The 24,266-nt window shown below is 51.4% G+C and overlaps 1 protein-coding gene across 1 annotated transcript in view; it reads right to left on the reverse strand.

Moving 5' to 3' along the window:
• Window positions 1-3,076: 3,076 nt before the first annotated feature.
• Window positions 3,077-24,266, reverse strand: part of LOC140210203 (carbohydrate sulfotransferase 8-like) — a 62,075-nt gene continuing 40,885 nt past the window's right edge. The window contains exons 2-3 of the mRNA XM_072279079.1: window positions 13,690-13,724; window positions 3,077-4,171 (exon numbers count right to left, since the gene is read on the reverse strand). Of these exons, the coding sequence (XP_072135180.1) occupies window positions 3,077-4,171; window positions 13,690-13,724 (1,130 nt within the window). The remainder of the gene's footprint in view (window positions 4,172-13,689; window positions 13,725-24,266) is intronic.

Genomic DNA, 24,266 nt, shown 5'->3' on the forward strand with positions numbered 1-24,266 from the left:
ACCTTCCAATTACATCCCCACTGCTGACATCAGGCTCACTTGCCTATAATTTCATTGTCTCTGTTTAGTGCTTTTTTCAAACAATGGAATGACATTGGCTATCCTCCAATCCTCCGGTACCTTACCTGTTGTTAAAGATGATTTAAAGATCTCTGCGAGGGACTCAGCAATTTCTGCACTTGCCTCTCGCAGGGGGCAAGGTCCTGGGGATTCATCCACCCTGATTTGTCTCAGGACAGCAAACATCTTATCCTCTGTAATCTGTACAGGGTCTATGAAGTTGATACCACTTTATCTCACTTCTATAGACTCTGTGCCCATCTCCAGAGCAAATACAGATGCAAAGAATTCATTTAAGGTCTCCCCCATCTGTTTTGGATCCATGCATGGATTACCATTTTGATCTTCCAGAGGATCAATTTTGTCCGCTGTAATCCCTTTGATTTTAACATATCTGTAGAATCCCTAAGGATTCTCCTTCACCTTGTCTGCTAGGGCAACCTCATGCCTACTCTTAGCCCTTCTGATTTCTTTCTTAAGTGTTCTCTTACATTTCTTATACTCCATAAGCATCTCATTTGTTCCTACCTGCCTATATTTGCTGTACACCTCATACCTTATCTGAACCAGGTCCTCAATATCCCTTGAAAACCAAGGTTCCCTATACCTGTCAACTTTACCTTTTATTCTGACAGACACAATCAAGCTTTGTACTCTCAAACTTTCACTTCTGAAGGCCCCCCACTTATCAAGTATACCTTTGTCAGAAAACAGCCTGTCTCAATCCATACTTAACAGATCCATTCCGATACCTTCAAAATAGGCCTTTCTTCAATTTAGAATCTTAATCCATAGACCAGACCTATCTTTTTACATATTTATTTTGAAACAAATTGCATTGTGGTCATTCATTGCAAAGTGTTAAGCACTGGCGTGACATTTTCCCTGAGTAGTATTGCCTCCCCGTCTCCTTTAATCCCTCCCGCTTAGATGCAACTGAAAAAACAATGGAACCCTGGAATACTGAGCTGCCAGTCCTGCCCCTCCTGCAACCATCTCACTGGTGGCTACAGTGTCGTAACTCCAGGTGTCCATCCATGCCCTGAGCTCATCCACCTTTCCTACCATACCTCTTGCATTGAAATACACGCAGCTCAGGACACCAGTCTCAACCTTTTGATTTACGGCATCTGTCTCCACCAACTCTTCTGACTCTTTGGTTCCTATCCTTCCTGTAATTCTAGCTTAAACTCTCGCCCCACCGAACAGCCCAGCAAACCTTCCTGCTCGGATATTAGTCTTCTACTAGTGCAGGTGCAAACTGTCCCTTCTGCACAGGTGCCACCTTCCCTGGAAGAGAGCGCAATGGTCCAAAAATCCAATCACAGGACAGTTTACAATGACCATTTTACCTACTAACCAGTATGTCTTCGGACTGTGAGAGGAAACTGGAACACCAAAAATGCATCAAATTACTCTCCCTCGAGAGCCACTCAACTGTCCCAATTGTTTCCAACAACTCCAAGCTGGAGGGTCGCAGAGCTAGGGATTGTGTGCACAAGAAACAACTCTCCGTTACATCTCTCCTGTGTCATTTCTCTTTCAATGTGTCTGTGTTGGGAAATAGATAGTAGCTACTCTTTGTAGATTACAAATTAACTTTTTCCACCTGAGCCGAGTCAACCTTGCTGTATCTCCCAAACCTGTGGAGTCCCTGATCGTGGAGTTAAATGTCCTCTCCAACCTACACATCTTGTTGACAGAAATTGCTGGGAACACACAGCCCTGACTTTGTACTATTGCTGATGTTCCCTTTGTTCTATTCATCTTTCACCTCTCACTGCCAGTTAAAATTACTATGTTTTATCACCTTTCTTTGACCGTAAATGCACTGTATCTCCAAATAAATAGATATATAGATAGATAGATAAGCAAGTTTGTATGTTCTTCTCGTGAGTGCTTTGGTTTCCTCCGGGTGCTCCAGTTTCCTCTCACCATCTGAAGATGTTTCAGTTAGTAGGTTAGTTGGTCATTGTAAACTGTCTTGTGTTTAGGTTGGGCTGAAACAGGTAGGCTGGTGGGTGGCTCGGCTCATTGGGTTGGAGGGCCTGTTCCACACATTAAAAATAAATCTACCATCACCCCAGTGCCGGCCATACTTGCCCCCAGTGCTAGAGCAAATGCTGCCCACTAGATTTCCTGGGTTGGGATCTAATGAGGTCACTATATTGGCCTTGGCCAAAGTGAGCTAGACGAGCACCAGCACAGTGGGGTGTGGACGGCGGAGAGTCTACAGTGGGGAGGAAGGATCTCACTCCATCCCCACTATATCCTCCAGTTTACGCTGGGCGCTGCCCTTCAGTGTTCATTCGGTGCTGTTCTCCCGTGTTCGCTCAGTGCTGCTCTCCCGTGTTCGCTCAGTGCTGCCCTCCAGTGTTCGCTCGGTGCTGCCCTCCGGTGTTCACTCGGTGCTGCCCTCCAGTGTTCGCTCGGTGCTGCTCTCCGGTGTTCACTCAGTGCTGCCCTCCGGTGTTCACTCAATGGAAGAACAAGTTGGACCAGGCCAACTTACCATCAATCTTCAGTCATGTCACTCAGGGACCTGTTATTATTTTTTTTCTTCGTCACTGCATGTTTTTCTGAAATTATAACCATATGCTACTTGTGCAATGTGTTGTGTGCTGTTGGTAATGTTTTGTACCTTGGCCCGCAGAAATGCTGTTTCATTTGGTTATATTCATGTAAGGTTGAATGATAATTAACTTGGAAAAACTCATTGAGTCCCATCTCCTTTCGTCAGTTAGATCACCTCCACTATCACTTAGGTCCCATGCCCTGAGATAGGTCCCCCCTTTACTGTCACGAGAGTCCCATCCTTTTCCCCACCCCACCCTCCCATGCTCCCACCTCAGGAAGGTCGTGCCCATCACCCACCCATTTGCCAAGTTCCACCCGTGCTACAACCCCACCCCTTCAGTCTGGCCCCACCCCCACCCTGGTTCGAACACCCCCCTCACATAGCTCTGCCTCAGCCCTGTTCAAGCCCCACCCCAACACTTGTTCGAGCCCCACACCTTCAGTCTAGCCCTGCCCCAAAGGACCGCGTATAGTTGAACATGGTGTAGTCGGCAAGGTAGAAGTCTTGGGCGCGGCGGCGCTCGTCGGCGGACAGCTGGGCGAGGTAGCGGCGGCTGAGACGCAGGCTGGTGCGCTCCACCCCCCGGTGTCGGTCCTTGAAACGGGGGAAGGTGAGGTTGGCAGGGGCACCGACCAACCGCAGCAGCGCCTGGGCCTCTGCGCCCAGGCTCTCGAAATGGCCGATGAAGTCATAGCGGATGAGGCAGGGGCTGCAGAGACGACCGACCCGCTCCCAGTGGATGTCCAGGCCGAGGGGCCGCCGCGGGTCTAGCAGGTAGCGTACAAACTCGGGGAAGGTGACTCCCGAGCCGGAGAGCAGCGCCTGGCGGGTGGCATTGGGCCGGTAGTGGGCAATGATGGCACGGCCGAAGACTGGGTGATAGTAGGCGTTGGGCTGCTCGAACTTGTCACGGAAGGCCGAGACCAGGCGCTCGAGGGGCTCGCGCACGAACAGCGCCTTGGTGTAGGTGCGGAGCCGCCAGGCCATGCCGGCCCGGTCGAAGCTGTCGAGGCGACGCAGCGAGTTGCCGTAGTGTGCGACCTGGTGCTCGATGTGAGCCGGCGAGCTGGCCAGGCCACTCAGCACCATGAGCACCCGCTTCCAGTTGGAACATCCGGCCTTGGGCACCTCGCAGTACAGCAGCTGGTGCCGGTCTTCCACATAGATCCTGGAGACGTGGTGCGGTGAGAGCAGACTGGGACCCAGGGAGCTGCTACCTCCCCGGTACTTGAGACAGGCTTCTTCCACCAACTGCCGGCGGCCTTGCTGTACGTCCCCAAGCCCGCGGCGCCCCTGCGATCGCCGCTCCCCCCGCTGGTCAGGTGTCCACTGGTGGTGGTGACGGCGCCACTGTAGCGCTGTCTGCCTCATCCCGTCCGATGCCTCCCTCCTACGCCTGTGCCGCTGTCTGCGGAAGGATGGGCTCTGAGGCAGGGCCTGTCGCCGGCGGGGCATGGCCCTGTGGGCGGAGCTCCACGTCAGATGGTCAGGGGTCGCGATGGGCTGGGCAGCAGGGCTCCAGTCACACTCACCCTGGGGATAAAAGAACCTATCAGATCAAAGATTACTCTCAAGGGGAGGGGCTTCTCTGGCCAGTTACTATTGGTTGGCTATTTGACCATGGTGGGCACGGCTCCTTGGGCTGACCTGGGAGCCATGCCACACTCCGGGGGAAGCATTTCAGTACAGGCCCTTGGGCCAACGATGTTGTGCCAACTCTTTAACCTACTCCAAGATCAGTCTAACCTTGTCCTTCCACTTAGCCCTCCATTCTTCTATCATCCACATTCCTGTCTAAGAGTCTCTTAATTGTCCTTAGTGTACCTTCCTCTACCACCACCCCCAGGAGCATGTTCCATGTTGACAAACACTTGCCTCTGAGATCCCTCGTATCAGGGTGGGCGAGTGGTGGGAGAAGCCCTGTGCTGCTCGGTGAGTTACTGGACACTGGCTCAGTTCTCCTGTCAGACGTGCGTAAGTGTTGCTGTGGAATGGAGGAAGTGAAGCTCTCTGTTCCTCTGAGTGATAACGACCAGCTGAACTCGAGCTCCTGTCTGTGGCATTCTGCTTGAGTACACATTGGTTCCTTAAAGTTGTCATAGCGGCGTGAGAGCTGGGTGGGGTGCTGGGGATACGCTCCCACTACCCATTAAATGCCCCCATTGGCACATATCTCAAATAGCCCCTGACAACCACATCCAGATCCTGGTCTTCATGTGTGGCTTGGCTACTGAGACCAGCAGACCTGTTTCTACTGACAGGAGGATGGACAAAAGGAGGTTACTGATGCCTTAAAGCCAGTCGCTTTGGGCAGATGGGTCTCGTCAGCTGTGGTTGGCAGCTAAACTTTGATCTCAAACCTCCACTGCCTTGCAGCTATACCCACGCATGGGGAAGGCTTCAGGAGTTAACCTACTAATCGGTACGTCTTTACATGGGAGGAAACCCACACGCACTGGGGGCGTAATGTACAAGCTGGCTTACAGAAAACGCTGGAATTGAACTCTGACCTTCGACACCCTGAGCTGTAACTACTTACACTGCTGTGGAGCCCCGTGTTCGATGCCGTGTCAGAGCGAGGCTGCTCGGAACAGGAGTCAGGAATTACTGCCAGTCTGATCAATGGCAATACAGATCCCTGACCGAGAGAAAACCGAGTCTGAAAGACCTGACCGCACTGGTCTGGACCAGTGACAGGTAAATGGAGCTGAGGTTCATCTTTCTAGAACAGAACGAGCACCATGGGGCCAATGTGCTCTTCTCATTTCTGTCGTATCACAGAGGTCCAGGCTGTGAACTCAGTCACCACCAGCTGAGGTCTCGGCCCCAATTGCCTGAATGGGAATATTTGGGGGGGTGGGGAGGAGGAAAGGGAGAAGGGGGAGTAAGTGAACAGCAGGAAATGGGGTGGGGGACATCCAGGCAGTCCACTGTGAGAATACAGCTAAAGGCAGGAACAGAGTGAGACCCATCAAGCCTGCTCCGCCATTCACTCATGGCTGATTATTTTCCCTCTCAACCCCATTCTCTTCTCTCCCATAACCTTTGCTGCCCTGACTAATCAAGAACATATCAAATTCCACTTTAAACATACTCAATAACTTGGTTGCCACAGCAATGAATTCCACAGATTCACCACCCTCTGGTTACAGAATTCCTCCTCATCTTTGCTCTAAATGGACATCCCTCTATTCTGAGGCTGTGCTGTCTGGTCCTAGACTCCCCTCCCACAGGAAGCATCCTCTCTACATCCACTCTATTCTAGACCTTCCAATATTTGATAGGTTTTAATAAGAACCCCCCCCCAATCCCTCCCCCCTCGTTCTACAATCTGGACTGGTCAAAGAACACTGAGGCTGTCTACAAGAAGGGTCCGAGCTGTCTCTATTTCCTGAGGAGACTGAGGTCCTTTAACATCTGCCGGACGATGCTGAGGATGTTCTACGAGTCTGTCGTGGCCAGTGCTATCATGTTTGCTGTTGTGTGCTGGGGCAGCAGGCTGAGGGTAGCAGACACCAACAGAATCAACAAACTCATTCGTAAGGCCAGTGATGTTGTGGGGATGGAACTGGACTCTCTCATGGTGGTGTCTGAAAAGAGGATGCTGTCCAAGTTGCATGCCATCTTGGTCAATGTCTCCCATCCACTACATAATGTACTGGGTGGGCACAGGAGTACATTCAGCCAGAGACTCATTCCACCGAGATGCAGCACAGAGCATCATAGGAAGTCGTTCCTGTCTGTGGCCATCAAACTTTACAACTCCTCCCTTGGAGGGTCAGACATCCTGAGCCAATAGGCTGGTCCTGGACTTATTTCATAATTTACTGGCATAATTTACATATTACTATTTAACTATTTATGGTTCTATTACTATTTATTATTTATGGAGCAACTGTAACGAAAACCCAATTTCCCCGGGGATCAATAAAGTATGACTATGACTGTTCTACAGTGAGCACAGAGCTATCAAATGCTAATAATACAATAACCCTTTCATTCCCAGTATCATTCTTGAGAACCTCCTCCAGACCCTCTTCAATGCCAGCACATCCTTCCTTAGATATGACATGGTTGTTTTGCTCTACAGGTCGTCTGTAGCTTGAGTCGCACGACTGTCTTTTAGCCTGGCTCAGAGCTCTGCGAACCCCTCCCTGCATGGACCAAAAAGTCGCTGGCTGACCATTCTATTAACCTGTACACTTCCATCAAGTCACCGCTCATCTTCCCTTACTCCAAAGAGAGAAGCCCCAGCTCACTGGAAAATCGTGCGGAGGATGTAGAGATATCGATAGGTTAAGTGAGTGGGCAAGGATATGGCAGATGTGACCCATGCGAGGTCATCCACTTTGTAAGAACAAATAGTGGCTATCGTAACGTTTCACCGCGCCTGATGTAAAATTGGAGTTCGATTCCCATCGTTGTCTCTAAGGAGTTTGAATGTTCTCCCTGTGCCCACGTGGGTTTCCTTCGGGTGCTCCAGTTTCCTCCCACATTCCAAAGACGTGTGGTTGGGGTTAGTAAGTTGCAGGCATAATATGTTGGCATTGGAAGCATGGCGATTCTTGTGGGCCGTGCTCAACACCGTCCTCACTGATTTGATTTGACACAAACGATGTATGACGTGACAAATAAAGCTAATCTTCAAGCCAACGGAAGAACAGATTATTATTTACCTGGCGAAACAATGCAGCATGTTGTTGTGCAGAGGGATCTGAGCCTGCTTGTGCATGAATCATTACTTCCAACCCTTGTTTTTATGAATCTCCCCTCTAAGCTGCAGTCACCACTGCCCTCCTCAGGTAAGTGTTTTGTTGTTTTCTTCTGTGGCTTGCATTCAAAAGCAGCATTAGGGGTGTTGCTAGAGGTTAACTCTGGGAATTTCTGAAGGGTGGGGTGCATTCTTTGATCGTGACGCTCTCGACAGTGTCTCAGCCCACCTCCTGAGGCATCTGGAACCAACCACACCTGAGTGTGGATGTCCACAATTGGGCTAGGGACCCCCAACCCATCCTCTCATCTTTCACCGTTATCTTGTCTGTGGACAAAATAATGGCACATGGGTGATAGAAAATGGATGGCTACCTGGAAGGGAAGGGAAGGTTGATCTTGAAGGAGGTTAAAGCATTGGCATGACATCTACCGTCAGGAAGCAGGTACAGGAGATCAGGACTAGGACTGCCAGACTAGGGAACAGCTCCTTCCCTCAGACTGTGAGAGTAATGAATACCCTGCCACCACCGGGCTCCCGTCACTAGGACAGCGAGCTGTTTACTGTTTACCCCTGCTGCACATTACATGCACTTTGAGTTATATTAACTTATTTAGAGTATAATAGTTTGCTATATGTGCTCTGTGTGAGATGGATCGTGGGTGCACCCTGGATCAGAGGAAAGTTCCTTCATTTGGGTGTATATATGTACAGTCAGCTGGCAATAAACTTGAACTTGCCCATCGTGGACTGAAAGGCCTGCACTCTGCTCTAATGATCTTAAACCGATCTCCCTGCAAGAAGTGTGTGATCACTTCTCCGCCTGTCATAGAGAGCAAGAAATCACCGATTTCTCCCTCCCACTCCCATCACCCTGCCCCAAGACCCACTCTCATAACACTGCCTCTCATCCCACCTCCCCATTATTCACCCACCCACCCCTTCCCCATCTTGTCACCCTGCCCCCACCCCCACCCCTCCCCTCTCATTACTTCTCACCCCATCTCCCCCATCTCATCACCTCACCCTCACCCACACTACACTCCACTTACCTCCATTTACAGCCCCACCACAACCCTTCCCCGTTCTCGTCACCCAGCCCCCACCCCTCACCCTCACCCTGCCCTCACTACACCCACACCCCTCACCCTCACCCTGCCCTCACTACACCCCCACCCCTCACCCTCACCCTTCCCTCACTACACCCCCACCCCTCACCAAAACTACACTCCACCTACCTCCATTTACAGTCCCACTCCATCCCTTCCCCGTTCTCGTCACCCAGCCCCCACCCCTCACCCTCACCCTCCCCTCACTACACCCCCACCCTTCACCCTCACTGCACTGCACCTACCTCCATTTACAGTCCCACCCCATCCCTTCCCCGTTCTCGTCACCCAGCCCCCACCCCTCACCCTCACCCTGCCCTCACTACACCCCCACCCCTCACCCTCACCCTTCCCTCACTACACCCCCACCCCTCACCAAAACTACACTCCACCTACCTCCATTTACAGTCCCACTCCATCCCTTCCCCGTTCTCGTCACCCAGCCCCCACCCCTCACCCTCACCCTCCCCTCACTACACCCCCACCCCTCACCCACACTACACTCCACCTACCTCCATTTACAGTCCCACCCCATCCCTTCCCCGTTCTCGTCACCCAGCCCCCACCCCTCACCCTCACCCTCCCCTCACTATGCACCCACCCCTCACCCCCACTACCCTCCCCCTACCTCCATTTACAGTCCCACCCCATCCCTTCCCCGTTCTCGTCACCCAGCCCCCACCCCTCGCCCTCACCCTCCCCTCACTACACCCCCACCCCTCACCCCCACTACACTCCCCTACCTCCATTTACAGTCCCACCCCATCCCTTCCCCGTTCTCGTCACCCTGCCTCCACCCCTCACGCTCACCCTCCCCTCACTACACCCCCACCCCTCACCCCCACTACACTCCACCTACCTCTATTTACAGTCCCACCATATCTCTTCCCCGTTCTCGTCACCCAGCCCCCACCCCTCACCCTCACCCTCCCCTCACTACACCCCCACCCCTCACCCTCACCCCCACTACACTACACCTACCTCCATTTACAGTCCACCCCATCCCTTCCCCGTTCTCGTCACCCAGCCCCCACCCCTCACCCTCACCCTCCCCTCACCCTCCCCTCACTACACCCCCACTACACTCCACCTACCTCCATTTACAGTCCCACCCCATCCCTTCCCCGTTCTCGTCACCCAGCCCCCACCCCTCACCCTCACCCTGCCCTCACTACACCCCCACCCCTCACCCCCACTACACTCCACCTACCTCCATTTACAGTCCCACCCCATCCCTTCCCCGTTCTCGTCACCCAGCCCCCACCCCTCACCCTCACCCTCCCCTCACTACGCACCCACCCCTCACCCCCACTACCCTCCCCCTACCTCCATTTACAGTCCCACCCCATCCCTTCCCCGTTCTCGTCACCCAGCCCCCACCCCTCGCCCTCACCCTCCCCTCACTACACCCCCACCCCTCACCCCCACTACACTCCACCTACCTCTATTTACAGTCCCACCACATCTCTTCCCCGTTCTCGTCACCCAGCCCCCACCCCTCACCCTCACCCTCCCCTCACTACACCCCCACCCCTCACCCTCACTACACTCCACCTACCTCCATTTACAGCCCCACCCCATCCCTTCCCCGTTCTCGTCACCCTGCCTCCACCCCTCACGCTCACCCTCCCCTCACTACACCCCCACCCCTCACCCCCACTACACTCCACCTACCTCTATTTACAGTCCCACCATATCTCTTCCCCGTTCTCGTCACCCAGCCCCCACCCCTCACCCTCACCCTCCCCTCACTACACCCCCACCCCTCACCCTCACCCCCACTACACTACACCTACCTCCATTTACAGTCCACCCCATCCCTTCCCCGTTCTCGTCACCCAGCCCCCACCCCTCACCCTCACCCTCCCCTCACTACACCCCCACCCCTCACCCCCACTACACTCCACCTACCTCCATTTACAGTCCCACCCCATCCCTTCCCCGTTCTCGTCACCCAGCCCCCACCCCTCACCCTCACCCTCCCCTCACCCTCCCCTCACTACACCCCCACTACACTCCACCTACCTCCATTTACAGTCCCACCCCATCCCTTCCCCGTTCTCGTCACCCAGCCCCCACCCCTCACCCTCACCCTCCCCTCACTACGCACCCACCCCTCACCCCCACTACCCTCCCCCTACCTCCATTTACAGTCCCACCCCATCCCTTCCCCGTTCTCGTCACCCAGCCCCCACCCCTCGCCCTCACCCTCCCCTCACTACACCCCCACCCCTCACCCCCACTACACTCCACCTACCTCTATTTACAGTCCCACCATATCTCTTCCCCGTTCTCGTCACCCTGCCTCCACCCCTCACGCTCACCCTCCCCTCACTACACCCCCACCCCTCACCCCCACTACACTCCACCTACCTCTATTTACAGTCCCACCATATCTCTTCCCCGTTCTCGTCACCCAGCCCCCACCCCTCACCCTCACCCTCCCCTCACTACACCCCCACCCCTCACCCTCACCCCCACTACACTACACCTACCTCCATTTACAGTCCACCCCATCCCTTCCCCGTTCTCGTCACCCAGCCCCCACCCCTCACCCTCACCCTCCCCTCACTACACCCCCACCCCTCACCCCCACTACACTCCACCTACCTCCATTTACAGTCCCACCCCATCCCTTCCCCGTTCTCGTCACCCAGCCCCCACCCCTCACCCTCACCTCCCCTCACCCTCCCCTCACTACACCCCCACTACACTCCACCTACCTCCATTTACAGTCCCACCCCATCCCTTCCCCGTTCTCGTCACCCAGCCCCCACCCCTCACCCTCACCCTGCCCTCACTACACCCCCACCCCTCACCCCCACTACACTCCACCTACCTCCATTTACAGTCCCACCCCATCCCTTCCCCGTTCTCGTCACCCTGCCTCCACCCCTCACGCTCACCCTCCCCTCACTACACCCCCACCCCTCACTCCCACTACCCTCCACCTACCTCTATTTACAGTCCCACCACATCTCTTCCCCGTTCTCGTCACCCAGCCCCCACCCCTCACCCTCACCCTCCCCTCACTACACACCCACCCCTCACCCCCACTACACTCCACCTACCTCCATTTACAGTCCCACCCCATCCTTCCCCGTTCTCGTCACCCAGCCCCCACCCCTCACCCTCACCCTCCCCTCACTACAACCCCACCCCTCACCCACACTACACTCCACCTACCTCCATTTACAGTCCCACCCCATCCCTTCCCCGTTCTCGTCACCCAGCCCCCACCCCTCGCCCTCACCCTCCCCTCACTACACCCCCACCCCTCACCCCCACTACACTCCCCTACCTCCATTTACAGTCCCACCCCATCCCTTCCCCGTTCTCGTCACCCTGCCTCCACCCCTCGCCCTCACCCTGCCCTCACTACACCCCCACCCCTCACCCCCACTACACTCCCCTACCTCCATTTACAGTCCCACCCCATCCCTTCCCCGTTCTCGTCACCCTGCCTCCACCCCTCACGCTCACCCTCCCCTCACTACACCCTCACCCCTCACCCCCACTACACTCCACCTACCTCTATTTACAGTCCCACCATATCTCTTCCCCGTTCTCGTCACCCAGCCCCCACCCCTCACCCTCACCCTCCCCTCACTACACCCCCACCCATCACCCTCACCCCCACTACACTACACCTACCTCCATTTACAGTCCACCCCATCCCTTCCCCGTTCTCGTCACCCAGCCCCCACCCCTCACCCTCACCCTCCCCTCACTACACCCCCACCCCTCACCCCCACTACACTCCACCTACCTCCATTTACAGTCCCACCCCATCCCTTCCCCGTTCTCGTCACCCAGCCCCCACCCCTCACCCTCACCCTCCCCTCACCCTCCCCTCACTACACCCCCACTACACTCCACCTACCTCCATTTACAGTCCCACCCCATCCCTTCCCCGTTCTCGTCACCCAGCCCCCACCCCTCACCCTCACCCTGCCCTCACTACACCCCCACCCCTCACCCCCACTACACTCCACCTACCTCCATTTACAGTCCCACCCCATCCCTTCCCCGTTCTCGTCACCCAGCCCCCACCCTCACCCTCACCCTCCCCTCACTACACCCCCACCGCTCACTCCCACTACCCTCCACCTACCTCTATTTACAGTCCCACCACATCTCTTCCCCGTTCTCGTCACCCAGCCCCCACCCCTCACCCTCACCCTCCCCTCACTACACACCCACCCCTCACCCCCACTACACTCCACCTACCTCCATTTACAGTCCCACCCCATCCCTTCCCCGTTCTCGTCACCCAGCCCCCACCCCTCACCCTCACCCTCCCCTCACTACACCCCCACCCCTCACCCACACTACACTCCACCTACCTCCATTTACAGTCCCACCCCATCCCTTCCCCGTTCTCGTCACCCAGCCCCCACCCCTCACGCTCACCCTCCCCTCACTACACCCCCACCGCTCACTCCCACTACACTCCCCCTACCTCCATTTACAGTCCCACCCCATCCCTTCCCCGTTCTCGTCACCCTGCCTCCACCCCTCACGCTCACCCTCCCCTCACTACACCCCCACCGCTCACTCCCACTACACTCCACCTACCTCCATTTACAGTCCCACCCCATCCCTTCCCCGTTCTCGTCACCCAGCCCCCACCCCTCACCCCCACTACACTCCACCTACCTCTATTTACAGTCCCACCATATCTCTTCCCCGTTCTCGTCACCCAGCCCCCACCCCTCACCCTCACCCTGCCCTCACTACACCCCCACCCCTCACCCCCACTACACTCCACCTACCTCCATTTACAGTCCCACCCCATCCCTTCCCCGTTCTCATCACCCAGCCCCCACCCCTCACGCTCACCCTCCCCTCACTACACCCCCACCGCTCACTCCCACTACCCTCCACCTACCTCTATTTACAGTCCCACCACATCTCTTCCCTGTTCTCGACACCCAGCCCCCACCCCTCGCCCTCACCCTCCCCTCACTACACCCCCACCCCTCACCCCCACTACCCTCCCCCTACCTCCATTTACAGTCCCACCCCATCCCTTCCCCGTTCTCGTCACCCTGCCCCCACCCCTCACCCTCACTGCACTCCCCCTACCTCCATTTACAGTCCCACCACATCCCTTCCCTGTTCTCGACACGCAGCCCCCACCCCTCCCCTCCCCCTCACATCATCCCAAACTGCACCTCTTCCCCTTTGTCACCCCTCCTCCCCCTGTAAAACCACAATCCCACTCTTACCTGTGTCTCTCCGGGATTGAGCGGAGCCCCGATTTCTGGAATGAGAGGGAATGTGTTATTGGTAACACGAGAGAGACCTTGATCTTCCGTTTACCCCTGTGGAACAGGAGGTCACTCACACCTATAAACCACCCTCCAAATCTTTCTACGGGCAGCAAGGAGCATGTTGACAACAGGAAGGAGGTACAGGAGCCTCAGGGTCCACACGGCCAGAATCAGAGATAGTTATTACCCCTCAATCACTGGGCCAGGAGTACAGGAGCCTCAGGGTCCACACGGCCAGAATCAGAGATAGTTATTACCCCTCAATCACTGGGCCAGGAGTACAGGAGCCTCAGGGTCCACACGGCCAGAATCAGAGATAGTTATTACCCCTCAATCATTGGGCCAGGGGTACAGGAGCCTCAGGGTCCACACGGCCAGAATCAGAGATAGTTATTACCCCTCAACCACTGGGCTAGGAGTACAGGAGCCTCAGGGTCCACACGGCCAGAATCAGAGATAGTTATTACCCCTCAACCACTGGGCTAGGGGTACAGGAGCCTCAGGGCCCACACGGCCAGGATCAGAGATAGTTATTACCCCTCAACCACTGGGCTAGGGGTACAGGAGCCTCAGGGCCCACACGGCCAGGATCAGAGATAGTTATTACCCCTCAACCACTGGGCTAGGGGTACAGGAGCCTCAGGGCCCACACGGCCAGGATCAGAGATAGTTATTACCCCTCAACCACTGGGCCAGGGGTACAGGAGCCTCAGGTCACATGCAGCTAGGTTCAGGAATAGTTATCACCCCTCATGGTAACCAGGCATATAGATGAGGGTAGCGTAGTGGATATGATCTACATGGATGTTAGTAAGGCATTTGACAAGGTTCCACACGGTAGGCTTATTCAGAAAGTCAGAAGGCATGGGATCCAGGGAAGTTTGGCCAGGTGGATTCAGAATTGGCTTGCCTGCAGAAGGCAGAGGGTCGTGGTGGAGGGAGTACATTCAGATTGGAGGATTGTGACTAATGGTGCCCCACAAGGATCTGCTCTGGGACCTCTACTTTTCGTGATTTTTATTAACGACCTGGATGTGGGTGTAGAAGGGTGGGTTGGCAAGTTTGCAGACAACACAAAGGTTGGTGGTGTTGTAGATAGTGTAGAGGATTGTCAAAGATTGCAGAGAGACATTGATAGGATGCACAGGTGGGCTGAGAAGTGGCAGATGGAGTTCAACCCGGAGAAGTGTGAGGTGGTACACTTTGGAAGGACAAACTCCAAGGCAGAGTACAAAGTAAATGGCAGGATACTTGGTAGTGTGGAGGAACAGAGGGATCTTGGGGTACATGTCCACAGATCCCTGAAAGTTGCCTCACAGGTGGATAGGGTAGTTAAGAAAGCTTATGGGGTGTTAGCTTTCATAAGTCGAGGGATAGAGTTTAAGAGTTGTGATGTAATGATGCAGCTCTATAAAACTCTGGTTAGGCCACACTTGGAGTACTGTGTCCAGTTCTGGTTGCCTCACTATAGGATGGATGTGGAAGCATTGGAAAGGGTACAGAGAAGATTTACTAGTGTGCTGCCTGGTTTAGAAAGTATGCATTGTGATCAGAGATTAAGGGAGCTAGGGCTTTACTCTTTGGAGAGAAGGAGGATGAGAGGAGACATGATAGAGGTGTACAAGATAATAAGAGGAATAGATAGAGTGGATAGCCAGCACCTCTTCCTCAGGGTACCACTGCTCAATACAAGAGGACATGGCTTTAAGGTAAGGGCTGGGAAGTTCAAGGGGGATATTAGAGGAAGGTTTTTCACTCAGAGAGTGGTTGGTGCGTGGAATGCACTGCCTGAGTCAGTGGTGGAGGCAGATACACTAGTGAAGTTTAAGAGACTACTAGACAGGTATATGGAGGAATTTAAGGTGGGGTATTATATGGGAGGCAGTGTTTGAGGGTCGGCAAAACATTGTGGGCCAAAGGGCCTGTACTGTGCTGTACTCTTCTATGTTCTATGTTCAATCACTGGGATGGAGGTACAGGAGCCTCAGGGCCTATACAGCCAGGTTCAGGAACAGTTATTATCCCTCAACCACTGGGCCGGGGGTACAGGAGCCTCAGGGCCCACACGGCCAGGTTCAGGAACAGTTATTACTCCTCAACCACCAGGCTGCAGGGACAGGAGCCTCAGGGCCTACACAGCCAGGTTCAGGAACAGTTATTATCCCTCAACCACTGGGCTGGGGATGGGCTGGGGGTACAGGAGCCTCAGGTCCTACACAGCCAGGTTCAGGAACAGTTATTACCCTTCAGCCACCGGGCCAGAGGTAGGGGAGCCTTAGGTTGCACGTGGCCAGAGTCAGGAACAGTTTTTACCCTATAACCATTAGGTTCTTGAACCAGAGAGATAACTTCACTCAACTTGACATTGAACTGATTCCACAAGTTACAGATTCACTTTCAAGGACACTACAACTCATGTTCTCAATATTATTTCTTTGTACTTGCAGTCTATCTTTTGCACAATAGTTATTTGTCAGTCATTGTCTGTACAGCACCTTTGGAAGTTTTCATGTTTTATTGTTTTACAACATTGAATCACTGTGATTTAATTTGGCTTTTTTTGATACTGATCAACAGAAAAGGCTCTTGTCAAAGTGAAAACAGGTCTTTACAAAGTGATATAAATTAATTACAAATATAAAACACAAAATAATTGATTGCATAATTATTCACCCCCTTCAAGCGAGCATTTAGTAGATGCACCTTTTGCAGCAATCAAGTCCAGCCACAAATTCTCAGTTCAATTGAGGTCTGGATACTGACTTGGCCACTCCAGTACATTAACTTTGTTGTTTGTAAGCCATTCCTGTGTAGCTTTGGCTTTATGCTTGGGGTTATTATTTTGCTGGAAAACAAATCTCCCAATTCGCAGTTCTCTTGCAGACTGCATCAGGTTTTCCTCCAGGATTTCCCTGTATTTTGCTGCATTCATTTTATTCTCTACCTTCACAAGCCTCCAGGGCCTGCTGCAGTGAAGCTTCACAGTAGGGATGGTGTGTTTTTGATGATGTGTGGTGTTTGGCTTATACCCAACATAGTGTTTAGTCTGATGGCCAAAAAGCTCAATTTTGGTTTCATCAACCATAGAACCTTCTTCCAGCCGACTTCAGAGTTTCCCAGATGCCTTCTGGCTCTAGCCATACTTCATGTGAGTTTTCTCAACAGTAGCTTTCTCTTTGCCACTCTGCCATGAAGCTGTGACTGGTGAAGCGCCTGAGCAACAGTCGTTGTCTGCACAGTCTCTCCCATCTCAGCCACTGAAGCTTGTAACTCCTCCAGAGTTGTCACAGGTCACTTGGTGACCCCCCTCACCAGTCCCCTTCTTGCACAGTCACTCAGTTTTTGAGGATGGCCTGCTCGAGGCAGATTTGCAGCTGTGTCATATTCCTTCCATTTCTTGAGGATTGACTTAACTGTACTCCAAGGAATATTCAGTGACTTGGAAGTTTTTCTGACTTGTGCTTTTCAATAACCTTTTTGCAGAGTTGCTTGGAGTGCTCTTTTGTCTTCATGGTGTAGTTTTTGCCAGGATACGGACTCACCAGCAGTTGGACCTTCCAGATCCAAGTGTATTTTTACTACAATCGATTGAAACAGCTTGACTGCACACAGGTGATCTCCATTTCACTAACTATGTGGCTTCTAAAACCAATTGGCTGCACCAGTGACGATTTGCAGTGTCACATTAAAGGGAGTGAATATTTATGCAGTCAATTATTTTGTGTTTTATATTTGTAATTAATTTAATTCAAGTCAAGTCAAGTCTCTTTTTATTGTCATTTCGACCATAAACTGCTGGTACCATACACAGTAAAAACGAAACAACGTTCCTCCAGGACCATGGTGCTACATGAAACAACGCAAAACTACACTTGACTATGTGAGACAGCACAAGGCTACACTAGACTACGTAAGACAACATAAAAACTACACTAGACTGCAGACCAACACAGGACTACATGAAGTGCACAAAACGGTGCAGGGCAGTACAATAATTAATAAACAAGACAATAGGCACAGTAGAGGACAAATTACAATATAATAATAAATGAGGTAGATGTCAGTCTAGACTCTGGGTATTAAGGAGTCTGATGACTTGGGGGAAGAAACTGTTGCACAGTCTGGTGGTGAGAGCCCGAATGCTTCGGTATCTTTTGCCAGATGGCAGGAGGGAGAAGAGTCTGTATGAGGGGTGCATGAGGTCCTTCACAATACTGTTTGCTTTACGGATGCAGCCAGTAGTGTAAAGGTCTGTAATGGCAGGAAGAGAGACCCCAATGATCTTCTCAGCTGACCTCACTATCTGCTGCAGGGTCTTGCGATCTGAGATGGTACAATCCCCAAACCAGGCAGTGATGCAGCTGCTCAGGATGCTCTCGATACATCCTCTGTAGAATGTGGTGAGGATGAGGGGGTAGGAGATGGACTTTTCTCAGTCTTCGTAGAAGGTAGAGACGCTGCTGGGCTTTCTTGGCTATGAAGCTGGTGTTGAGACCAGGTGAGATTCTCCATCAGGTGAACACCAAGAAATCTGGTGCTCTTAACGATCTCAACGGAGGAGTCGTCAATGTTCAGCAGAGGATGGTCACTCCGTGTCCTCCTGAAGTCAACAACCATCTCTTTTGTTTTGTTCACATTCAGAGACAGGTTGTTGGCTCTGCACCAGTCCGTTAGCCGCTGCACCTCCTCTCTGTATGCTGACTCGTTGTTCTTGCTGATGAGGCCCACCATGGTCATGTCATCGGCGAACTTGATGATGTGGTTCAAGCTGTGTATTGCTGCACAGTCGTGGGTCAGCAGAGTGAACAACAGTGGACTGAGCACACATCTCTGGGGGGCCCCCGTGCTCAGTGTGATGGTGTTGGAGATGCTGCTCCCGACCTGGACTGACTGAGGTCTCCCAGTCAGGAAGTCTAGAATCCAGTTGCGGAGAGAGGTGTTCAGACCCAGTAGGCTCAGCTTTCCAGTCAGTTTCTGAGGAATGATTGTGTTGAATGCTGAACTGAAGTCTATGTACAGCATTCGAACATACATGTCTCTTTTGTCCAGGTGGGTTAGGGCCAGGTGGAGGGTGATGGCAATGGTGTCGTCTGTTGAACGGTTGGGACGATACGTGAACTGCAGGGGTCCAGTGAGGGGGGCAGCAGGGTCTTGATGTGCCTCATGACGAGCCTCTCGAAACACTTCATGGTGATGGATGTGGGTGCAACGGGATGGTAGTCGTTGACGCAGGACACTGAAGACTTCTTCGGCACGGGGCAATGGTGGCGGCCTTGAAGCACATAGGAACGACGGTGCTGCTCAGGGAGATGTTGAAGATGTCAGTGAGAATCTTAGCTAGCTGGTCTGCACATCCTCTAAGCACTCTGCCAGGAATATTGTCTGGTCCAGCAGCCTTCTGTGGGTTGACCCTGCACAGGGTTCTCCTCACATTGGTCACGATAAGACACAGCACCTGGTCGTTTGGAGGAGGGATGGTCTTCCTCGCCACCATGTCATTTTCCACCTCAAAACGAGCATAGAAGTTGTTCAACTCATCTGGGAGGGAGGCAGCACCAGCACAGACAAAATTCATTTTGTAGAGATCTGTTTTCACTTTGACCGAAAGTCTTTTTCTGTTGATCAGTGTAAAAAAAAGTCAGATTAAATCCACTGTGATTCAATGTTGTAAAACAATAAAACATGAAAACTTCCAAGAGGGGTGAATACTTTCATTGATTCTATTGTATTTCTTTTTATCTACTGTGAATACCTGTAAGAAAATGTATCTCAAGATTGTATATGGTGACCTACACTTACATAGAACATAGAATAGTACAGCACAGTACAGGCCCTTCAGCCCGACCCTCAAACCTTGCCTCTCATATAAGCCCCCACCTTAAATTCCTCCATATACCTGTCTGGTAGTCTCTTAAACTTCACTAGTGTATCTGCCTCTACCACTGACTCAGGCAGTGCATTCCACGCACCAACCACTCTCTGAGTAAAAAACCTTCCTCTAATATACCCCTTGAACTTCCCAGCCATTACCTTAAAGCCATGTCCTCTTGTATTGAGCAGTGGTGCCCTGGGGAAGAAGCGCTGGCTATCCACTCTATTTATTCCTCTTATTATCTTGTACACCTCTATCATGTCTCCTCTCATCCTCCTTCTCTCCAAAGAGTAAAGCCCTAACTCCCTTAATCTCTGATCATAATGCATACTCTCTAAACCAGCCAGCATCCTGGTAAATATCCTCTGTACCCTTTCCAATGCTTCCACATCCTTCCTATAGTGAGGCGACCAGAACTGGACACAGTTGATAATAAATTTACTTTGAACTTTGAAATTCAACAAAATTGCCATCAATGTGTCAAAGCTCGAGTCTTGCAGATGTTGACCATCTCACAAGGTTGTGAACTGGCAGTAATCCTCATCCGCTGACTCTGAGAGGCCCACAACAAAGCACAGGGAGGTGGATGAAGGCTGTCATTCTCAGGTCATGGTGAGTTGCACAGGCAGCCAGATGCAGAGCACTACCAGACCACCACTCATCTGTGCTGGTGCTGCCTCCCTCCCAGATGAGTTGAACAACTTCTATGCTCGTTTTGAGGTGGAAAATGACATGGTGGCGAGGAAGACCATCCCTCCTCCAAACGACCAGGTGCTGTGTCTTATCATGACCAATGTTTAGTATTCAGTTCCCGGCTGAATACTAAAAAGCCCAGAAAGAGTGGGAGTGGAGAGGATGCCTAGGATCAGAGGGCATGGACTCAGAATAAAGAGATATCCACAGAACAGAGATAAGGAGGAATTTCTTTAACCAGGGGTGGTGAATCTATAGAATTCATTGCCACAGACGGCTGTGGAGGCCAAGTATTGGGTATAGGTATTTAAAGTGGAGGTTAATAGGTTCTTGATTAGTCAGGGCATTAAAGGTTACTGGGAGAAGGCTAGAGAATGGGGTTGAAATCAGCCATGTGTGAATGGTAGAACAGACTCCGTGGGCGAAATAGTCGAATTCTGCTACTATGTCTTATGGTCATGAGCCAACATTAGGTATGAAACACAATGACTACGGAGAAGCAGTGGGAGTTTCAGACAGATTGAGGACAGACCAGAGCCTCTTGCCAGACCCACTGACCCTGGGGATTCCCAGGTCCTGAGGAGTGCCTGATGCTACCCTGCAACCATGAGGTTCTGAACTGGTTTGGACAACTTCGCTCACCACAGCTCTGAACAGATTCCACGACCGACACGCTCACTTTCAAGGACTCTACAACTCATGTTCTCAGTATTTTTTTACTAGATCTACGTTGCAGAACAGCCCCTTCTGACCCACGGAGCTGCCTGCCCAGAAACCCACCAATTTAATCTGAACGTAATCACGGGACAATTTACAATGACCAACTAACCTACTAGCCGGTTCGTTGGAGAAGACCGACGCACCTTGTGGAAGACCCATGCGGTCCCGGGAGAACGTACAGAACCTTACATTCAGCATCAGAATTGAACTCCAAACTCCAGAGCACCCTGAGCTGTAATAGTGACACACCACCACTGTGGGGTTTTTTATATTTGCACAATCTGTCTTCTTTTGCACATCGGTTGATTGTCTGTCTTTGTTTATGTACACAACTGGGTGATTTGGCAGATGAATGTGTGGCTGAGAAGTTGGTGCAGGGGGCAGGGCTTCAGGTTCTTGGATCACTGGGATCTCTTCTGGGGGAGGTATGACCTGTACAAAAGTGACAGGTTGCACTTGAACCCGCGGGGGACCAATATTCTCGCGGGCAGATTTGTTAGAGCTGTTGGGGAGGGTTTAAACTAATTTGGCAGGGGGTTGTGAACCAGAGTGAAGGAACTCAGAATAGGATGGATGGTAAAAATGCAAAGACAGCGTGCAGTCAGACTGTCAGGAAGGGCAGGCAGATGATAGGACATAACTGCAGCCTGCAGGGTGAGTATCAGTGCATGAGGGATGTAAAATCAAAAAGGGTAGCAAGTACAGTACTCAAAGTGTTATATCTCAATACATGGAGTATGAGAAATAAGGTGGATGATCTTGTTGCAATTTTAAAGATTGTCAGGTATGATGTTGTGGCCATTGCTGAATCGTGGCAGAAGGATGGTTGTAGTTGAGGTTGGGAGCTGAATGTCCAAGGCTGCATATTGTACCAGAGGGATAGGAAGGTAGGTAGAGGGGGTGACGTGGCTCTGCTGGTAAAGAATGGTATCAGATCAGTAGAAAGATGTGACATAGGATTGGAAGATGTTGAATCCTTGTGGGTTGAGTTAAGAAACTGCAAGGGTAAAAGGACCCTGATGGCAGTTATATACAGGCCTCACAACAGTGGCTGGGATGTGGACCACAGATTACAACAGGAATAAAAAAGGTGAGCCAAAAGGGCAATGTTACGATAGTCATGGGAGATTTTAACATGCAGGTCGATTGGGAAAATCAGGTTGGTAATGGATCTCAAGAGAGTGAGTTTGTTGAATGCCTGTGAGATGGCTTTTTAGAGCAGTTTGTCATTGAGCCTACTACAGGATCAGCTATACTGGATTGGGTGTTATGTAATGGGCCAGGGTCTGGCAGATGGAATACAACATTGGTAAATGCGAGATCATCCACTTTGGAAGGAATGATAGAAGAGCAGATTATTATTTAAATGGTGAAAGATTGCAGCATGCTTTTGTGCAGAGGGACTTGGGAGTGCTTGTTCATGAATCACAAAGGGTTGGCTTGCAGGTGCAACAGGTTATTAAGAAGGCAAACGGAATGTTGGCCTTCATTGCTAGAGGGATTGAATTCAAGAGCAGGGAGGTCATGCTGCAACTGTACAGGGTTCTGGTGAGGCCGCACCTGAAGTACTGTGTGCAGTTCTGGTCTCCATACTTGAGGAAGGATATACTGGCTTTGGAGGCAGTGCAGAGGAGGTTCACCAGGTTAATTCCAGGGATGAAGGGGTTAACCTATGAGGAGAGATTGAGTCGCCTGGGACTATACTCTCTGGAATTCAGAAGAATGAGAGGGGATCTTATAGAAACATACAACATTTTGAAAGAGATAGCTAAGATAGAAGTAGGAAAGTTGTTTCCATTGGTAGGTGAGACTAGAACTAGGGGACATTGTCTCAAGATTCAGGGGAGTAGATTTAGGACAGAGATGAGGAGAAACTATTTTTCCCAGAGAGTGGTGAATCTGTGGAATTCTCTGCCCAGGGAAGCAGATGAGGCTTCTTCACTAAATATATTTAAGATACAGTTAGATAGATTTTTACATAGTAGAGGAATTAAGGGTAATAGGGAAAAGGCAGGTAGTTGAAGCTGAGTTTACGGACAGATCATCCATGATCTTATTGAATGGCGGGACAGGCTCGATGGGCCGGATGGCCTACTCCTGCTGCTATTTCTTATGTTCTTATGAACTGGAGGCGACTAGGGAGCTTAAGGTAAAAGAACCCTTAGGAGCCAGTGATCACAATATGATTGAGTTCAACTTGAAATTTGATTGGGAGAAAGTAAAGTCTGATGTAGCAGTATTTCAGTGGAGTAAAGGAAATCACAGTGGTATGAGAGAGGAGCTGGCCAAAGTAAATTGGAAGGAGCTGCTGGCAGGGATGTCAGCAGAGCAGCAATGGCTTGTGATTCTGGGAAAAATAAAGAAGGTGTAGGAAAGATGTATTCCAAAAACAAAGAAATACTCAAATGGCAAAATAGTACAACTGTGGCTAACAAAGGAAGTTAAAGCTAATGTAAAAGCAAAAGAGAGGGTATACAACAAAGCAAAAATTAGCCGGAAGACAGAAGACTGGGAAGCTTTAAAAAGCCTACAGAGAGCAACTAAAAGAATGATTAGAAAGGAAAAGATGAAATATGAAAGCAAGCCAGCTAACAATATCAAAGTGGATAGAAAATGCTTTTTTCAAGTATGTGGAATACTAAAAGAGAGATAAGAGTGGATATAGGACCACTAGAAAATGAGGCAGGAGAAATAATAACGGGGACAAGGAGGTGGCGGATGAACTAAATGAGTATTTTGCATCAGTCTTCACTGTGGAAGACACTAGCAGTATGCCTGATGTTGTAGTGTGTGAAGCAAGAGATGTGGGTGCAGTTACTATTACAAAAGATAAGGTGCTCAAAAAGCTGAAAGACCTATGGATATATAAATCACTTGGGCCAAATGAACTGTATCCTCGGGTTCTGAAAGAGGTAGCGGTAGAGATTGTGGAGGCATTGGAGAGGGTTCAGAGGAGGTTCACAAGGATGATTCCAGGAATGAAAGGGTTATTATACAAGGAATGTTTGATGGTTCTGAGTCTGTACTCGCTGGAATTTAGAAGGATGAGGGTGGATCTCATTGAAATATTTCAAATGTTAAAAGGCCTAGACAGAGTAGATGCAGAAAGGATGTTTCGCATGGTGGGGGAATCTCGGACAAGTGGGTACAGCCTCAGGATAGAGGGGCTTCCATTTAAAACAGAAACGCAGAGAAATTTCTTTAGCCAGAGGATGGTGAATTTGTTGCTACATGCAGCTGTGGAGGC

This window comes from Mobula birostris, chromosome 15 (assembly GCF_030028105.1).
Source record: "Mobula birostris isolate sMobBir1 chromosome 15, sMobBir1.hap1, whole genome shotgun sequence".
NCBI classification, from domain to species: domain Eukaryota; kingdom Metazoa; phylum Chordata; class Chondrichthyes; order Myliobatiformes; family Myliobatidae; genus Mobula; species Mobula birostris.